Genomic DNA, 6,888 nt, shown 5'->3' with positions numbered 1-6,888 from the left:
GACCGACTTCTATATAAAAGGGGCGCAGAGGGCTGGAGGCAGCAGTTGGAAGTTGGCTGGTGGGGTGGTAGGTTGGGGGGGGGGGGAGTCGGGGAGGCGGTGGAAGAGGAGCTGTGGGAAGGGGGAGGAGGGAGGGTGCAAAAGAGGAGGAGGCGGAGGAGACCTGAACAGAGCTTCGAGCCAAAGGGGAGATGAGTTTGTCTGTCCTCGGCCGAGGCTCCGGCCGGGCCTAGGAAACTGGGAGCGCGGGTTGGAGCGACACCCGTGGAAGTGGGAGGAGGTGACTCTGGGACTTTAACCCCTTGTGGGCTCTGCGGCAGGGGATTTAACCCTTTGTGGATCCGGCCCCTCGGAGGCAGCGTCATCGGGTAGTTTTAACCCTTTCGGAGCTGGGTTTAACCCGTTGGACTTCACCTCATCTCCTTGCCCTCCAACTCCTCGATCGTGAGGGCGCTCCGCGGGGAGGCTTGAAGCCCACCCCCTCTGCACATGACGTACTGTTCCAGCCGCTGCACCCCCTTGGACCCGCTAGCTGGCCGCGCTGAGGGCGCTTAACCCTTTACTGACTTGCGCTCCCCTAAGTTGCACTGGAGTTTGCTGACACAAGGGAACTACAGGCCGAAGAGGACTATTGGACATTTTTTTAAAGAGAAGAAACACCTTTTTTTTTTCTTAAGGACTTATTGCCAAATTTTTTCAAACTTCGAGAAGAGGACTGTTAGCCATGGCCGAGCCACTTCTATCAGAATATCAGCACCAGCCTCAAACTAGCAACTGTACAAGTGCTGCTGTCGTCCATGAAGAGCGGAACCCCGAGCACCCCCCAGGCACGGAGGAGCGCGTGCCCGAGGAGGACAGTAGGTGGCAATCAAGAGCGTCTCCTCAGTTGGGTGGCCTTCCGGGGCAGGAGGGAGAAGGGAACCTAGAGCCCCAGCCGCCTCCCCTGCAGACCCAGGCCTGCCCAGAAGCGGACGAAAAGGGCCAGAACGGGGACGACTTGCCGGCGGCAGGAGAGGAGCCGAGGCCCGAGGCCGGGCCGCTCGCCCAGTCGTGTAATGATTCCGAGGCCAACAGGTTGGGGGCTCCTGCCGCCAAGGGCCAGGAGTCGTGGGGACAGCAGCAGAGACAGCTGGGCAAGAAAAGGCATAGGAGACGCTCCTCTAAGAAGAAGAGGCGTTGGAAACCGTACTATAAGCTGACCTGGGAAGAGAAAAAAAAGTTCGACGAGAAACAGAGCCAACGAGCTTCAAGGATGCGAGCCGAGATGTTCGCCAAGGGCCAGCCGGTCGCGCCCTACAACACCACGCAGTTTCTCATGGATGATCACGACCAGGAGGAGCCGGATCTCAAAACCGGCCTTTACCCCAGGCGGGCCGCCGCTAAATCCGACACCAGCGATGAGGACTTTATGGAGGAAGCGGGTGAGGAGGACGGGGGTAGTGACGGGATGGGAGGGGACGGCAGCGAGTTTCTACAGCGGGACTTCTCGGAGACTTATGAGAGGTACCACGCGGAGAGCCTGCAGAACATGAGTAAGCAAGAGCTCATCAAGGAGTACCTGGAGTTGGAGAAGTGCCTCTCGCGCATGGAGGATGAGAACAACCGGCTGCGGCTGGAAAGTAAGCGGCTGGGTAGCGACGACGCGCGGGTGCGGGAGCTGGAGCTGGAGCTGGACCGGCTGCGCGCCGAGAACCTCCAGCTCTTGACCGAGAATGAACTGCATCGGCAGCAGGAGCGAGCGCCGCTTCCCAAGTTTGGAGACTAGACTGAAAACTTTTGGGGGGAGGGGGCAAAGGGGACATTTTACAGTGATGGAATGTAACATTATATACATGTGTATATAAGACAGTGGACCTTTTTATGACATATAATCAGAAGAGAAATCCCCCTGGCTTTGGTTGGTTTGGTAAATTTAGCTATGGTGTAGCTTGCGTGTTTTCTCCTGTTCTTTAATTATGTGAATATGAAGGGTTGCTTTTCTTGTTTTCCTTCTTATTAGTTTTTTTTAAATGTGTAAGTAATATGACCAAGTTATAATGCATTTTTCTGTTTAATAAAAATCCCCTCCTCCTTAAACGGAGCTATAAGGTGGCCAAATCTGAGAACTATTAAATTCATTCTAGTTATAATAAATTTAATATTTGTAACTGTAACATAGTTTCAGTGTGGTTTCTAGAGTTAATTCAAAACAGTACTGGTTTATGTGATTCCATTTTGGGGGTAAAGAAATTGTTAAATTTGTCAGTTTGCAAAAAAAAGCAAATCTCTAACTGAAGACTTCAATTTGCCAATTTTTCCCTTGGATGGGTTTTAGTGTGCTACAATATACAGTCCAGGTAAAATATAAAGATATAATTAACTTCAATACTTAGATGTGCTTGCTTTCTAGTAGCCTTGGTTTTTTTGATGCTGGAGAAATCAGTGTTGGGTGTTTTGGGAAGCTTAAAACTCAGTTGGAAGCTTAAAATTTTCTTCTCAACACAATAGCGATTCAGAAATTCCTTTTTAAATGTAAACTTAACTTGGCAGTTTGTTAGGTAACTGACAGTCCCATTTCATTCCTCCAAGTTGGTTTTCAGCAATCAACCCCCTTCTCTCTACCCTAAAAGCAGCTGGAAGGAGTTGCCTGGAAGAGACCTCTTACTTCCTTACTGCAAGCAATGGTTAGATTACAGAAATTAATGGGGCAACTCTTTGTGCCAAGATTTTAGACAGGGGATATTGGATTTATAGAGAGAATGGCTGTTTGGGGAATTCCAAGATATTAGCCTAATTTTCCAATCTTCACTGCTGCCAATATCAAGAAAAACATTTTTTTTAATCCAATAGGGGCTGTCCACTTTTCCATGAGGATCAAACTAAAACGAGGAATGCCCCCTAACTATAAATTAAATGTAAAGCTTTTGGTTAAGGAGTGAGGAGCCCTAAATGTTACCTAAATAGCTGCTATTTTCTTAAACTGCATTGATAGCTGCTTAGCTTCTTGAATATTTTACTCTTGAAAATACAGTGAGGCCTTGGGAATTTATGCCTCCAAATAAAAATTGTAATAAGATTGTTTCCTTCTGTCACAATAATTTACATAACCCAGCCCACTTTGACCCACCCCCCAGTGTTTCCTCAGCAACTGCATTGCTCAAATAGCTAGGGGGTTCTTAACTTGGGACCTCAGAAACTATAGAGAGCTTTGTGGTCCGTGAACTTATATGTATACTGCATCAAGAGAATCATGAGATTGTTAAACTACCTGAAGGTTAAGAACCCCTTCAGTAAAAGGAAAAAAGCTTCCCATTGGGAAGCCTACTTTTGCAGCTAATTGGAAAAAGTGAGGTTGTAACTTCAAGACAAGAGTGAAACACAACTTTGGATGCATAAGCATATACAATCAATGAATCAAAAGAAATTAAGCTGGCCATGTCTGACTCAGGGCATTCAAAGGAGGTCCCATCCTAGATGGTCCACTGGAGACAATATATGATCAGTTCTTGCTTTGGCCTAAACATTACATTAAAGGTCTTTTTGAAATAGCATCATTCATGTTTTCAATTTTCCTTCTGCCATGACATCATGCAGTAGCCCCAGAAAACGGCTGCTTTGTGAAGTCAGCAACACTGCCCCCTGGCTTTACATTGCTGCATGAAGTCTCTCACTGCACTATGGGAAGCAGCAGTGGGAACCTCTGATTTTAGATCGTCTTAATAAGGCTGATTTAACTGTAAAGCTCTTGTTTCCCCAACTATTGAAAAAAATGGAATTTTCAAGAAAAGTCTTGGAAAGAATCTATAGATACACTTGTCGGAAAAAATTGTATGTTTTACTTTTAGAAGACACATTTCGATCTAGTCTTCCCTTTCACGTAGCTTACTTTGATTTATCTTGGGTTATGCAACTTTCCGGTCTGAATTTTGCTTTCAAAGGCACTGGCATTTTACAAAATTTATTTCATTTATGTTCTCAGAACGATGAGGTTTGTGTGAAATTTCAGTTTTCTATGAACACTTTTAATATTGAAATACTTAACCAGGACATTGCTCTCAGCAGAAAGAAAAGACTGAGTCACCTATATTAACAGGGAGGGTGTGATGACAAATGATCCCCACTCTATCCTTTCATGAAAGTCCCCTCTGCCAAATACTTTAACCAAGCTGCTGAAAAGACCAGGCTTACAAATTTGCAATTTCAGTTTGTCCCCTTGCTCACACTGGGGCCTGGGTATCCAGCCAAGGCAAGGTGGATCCCAAACTTGAGATGGCTACCTGAACAGCTTAATCCTCCCCTTCGAGGAAGGAATTTTTCTTGTGCTGGCTTATAACATAAAGAGGCCCTCAGGAGACAGGACCCTGAGTTTTTTCAGAGTTTTTTTGGAGAGAGAAAGCCAGGGAGTTCCAGATCAGTTCAGTTCTTAAATATTGGTATCGCTAAAGAGAGGAAACAATAAAAATTACACCAAACTGGGAGTCAAAAAACCAGGGTCCTAATTCACACCTTTGATATAAACTAGCTGTGCAACCCTAGACACACCTCTAAACTTCTCTGAGCCTCATTTTATTTCTTCATCACCAAAATGGGTCTAACATTTGCTGTGTTTATTTCAGATAATTTAAGGATTAAATGAGAAAGCATCAAATAATACAGAAAATGAAAATGTGCCATACAAAAATGAGGTAGTATTATTGCTCTGATTATTATTATTGGAGCAGTTACCCATTTGATCAGTATTTTTACCTTATCCAGAATAAAACAAAAATCCTCTGCTTGGGGGAGTGTACACAAATATTTTTACCATGATTTAAAAAGTTAGAGAAACAAAAGCTGGAATCCACAACGGAAGCATCTACCTTCAAAAAATCAAGGTCTGGCTGTATACAGTCAAACATTAGGTGATGCACCACAGGTGTTCCCCAGAGGGCTGGCCCACTGGCCACTTAACACCCATAAAACCTGGCAACAAAGAATCACAATGGTGCAGTGGAAAAGTTGTCTATAATTAGGAAGTACTTGTACCTAAGTACATTGAGTTTATTTGGAAAGTAGCTATGTTTCATATTTGCACACAATCAATCATTGGAATAAAAATTCCACTTTACTATTACTCATGCAGAGTGTAAATGGTTGATGCTACAAATAAAAGTAATTTTTAAAAGAAAGAAAATGTTAAATTCGGACCCTGAAAACAAGAACATTCAAAAGGAGAATTATCATACTTTGTAAGCTGGACATAATATACTGCCTAGGAGGCAAAGATGCAATTTTTGGCCAATTTTTGCTGGCAGTCTTTGAACACTGAAAAGCTTACAACCTTTTTCTGCTTCTTGCTGAAAAAAAAAACAAAAAACAAAACCAAAAACACAAAGGCTCGGGATTCTTTAGACAGATCAATAATTTAGCTCTTGCAAATTCTCCCGAATAAACTTGTCCTTAGGTTTTACTTATAGAGTAGATTCAATGATGACAAATGACATAAGATGGACAAAAGCAGGAATAATCCTAATAATTGACTAACAAACATTTGCACGCCAAGAAAATTCATTCAAACGAGCTGCTACAGTAAACTGTCAATTATCGTCATTTGCAATAGCTAGTGTGATCTTTCTCTCAACATAGTACCAAGACGACTTACTAAATTTGGCTTAAAATTTATTCTTAAGAAGACAAAAGCAACAATAAGAAAAAAGAAAAAGAAAAATTCAGAAGGAAATTGTAAACTCTCATATGAAGTCATATTCTATTTCATAGAGCCACTGACTGTGTGATGTATTAAAAAAACCCTGGTTTTCTGCAGTAAGCAAGTAGGATATTCCAGAATAAAAGTGTGGGAGCTATAGAGTGCTCCATACACAACAATTTGAAAACAAAACAAAACAATGATAGCAACACTTTTCTTGTAAAGCTACCTGTCCTCCCCTTAAGGGTCAGGAGAGGAAATTAATTTGGAGTTCTGAAGCCTGCTTTAAACATGCAATTCTGCATGTCTGGATAACTCCAGTACAACTTTTTTGGCAAAGGCAGAATACCAAACTGGGGTAAATCATATTGGAGGATGGAAAGGAATATCTAAGAGGTTAGATCTCCCTTCCGCTCGTCATTAAAACTGTTCTGATTAAAGTTAGACAGCACTTGAACAATTTAAAAAGAGAAAAAAGTAGAAGGAGGATGATGAGAGAGTAAATCATTAACTATGGACACCAATCTTTTAGAAGCAAGCATCTTCATCCTGAAGGGGGTACTGCAAAAATCACTCCTATCTCTGTCAATAAAGTCCTGCTCCCATAGAGCCATGGCTCTCCAAGAGCTTGCCTTCAGGTAAACAATGTCCAAGACTTCACGGTGACGACTGCTTGACACCCCAAGAGTGACGCTCATTTAGCCTACTAAGATGATGGCCACTCCTTTGTGCTCCCATAACAAAGTTACACTTCAGTAAGGCAGGCTCCCAAATGCCCCAAATGACCTTTGAAGTAGAAGTTCTAAAGTTTCCAAATAATTAAGCTACAGCAAGTAGATGTTTACATAGCTACTGAAGAGTAGCTAATCCTCAAAGTATTTATGAGAGAGGTAGCATTGATACCATTTTCCATTTAGGAAACTGAAGTACATAGGCTTTGGAGAGTTTGTCATAAGCCACAAAGCAATCATCTGAAAAGGGATGGCTGAAGAGGAAGTTGAAAGTCTGGTTGAATATTAGAGGAACAACAGATTCAGCACCAAAATGACCAGTTTGGGCTCATCTGTAGGATTTGGCCTCCAGCAAAGTCAAACTTAAAGACAGTGAGCTTTCACCTTCATAAATAGCAATGTTTTTTCACTGGTATAGTATCCTACATTTTAACAGCACCCAAAAATTTAACTAGATTACTTCACAATGGAGGATGAATCACAAGAAGAATC

The 6,888-nt window shown here is 42.9% G+C and overlaps 1 protein-coding gene across 1 annotated transcript; it reads left to right on the top strand.

Moving 5' to 3' along the window:
* Nucleotides 1–82: 82 nt before the first annotated feature.
* On the top strand, nucleotides 83–2,153 carry HEXIM1 (HEXIM P-TEFb complex subunit 1). The gene has a single exon (XM_077164089.1). It carries the CDS (start codon nucleotides 725–727, stop codon nucleotides 1,763–1,765), a length of 1,041 nt encoding a protein of 346 aa, XP_077020204.1. The 5' UTR covers nucleotides 83–724; the 3' UTR covers nucleotides 1,766–2,153.
* Nucleotides 2,154–6,888: the final 4,735 nt, after the last annotated feature.

The sequence above is a fragment of the Tamandua tetradactyla genome, chromosome 6 (assembly GCF_023851605.1).
Source record: "Tamandua tetradactyla isolate mTamTet1 chromosome 6, mTamTet1.pri, whole genome shotgun sequence".
Lineage (NCBI taxonomy): Eukaryota > Metazoa > Chordata > Mammalia > Pilosa > Myrmecophagidae > Tamandua > Tamandua tetradactyla.
The sequence above is the reverse complement of the archived record's forward strand: the minus strand, read 5'-3'. Positions and strand labels throughout refer to the sequence as shown.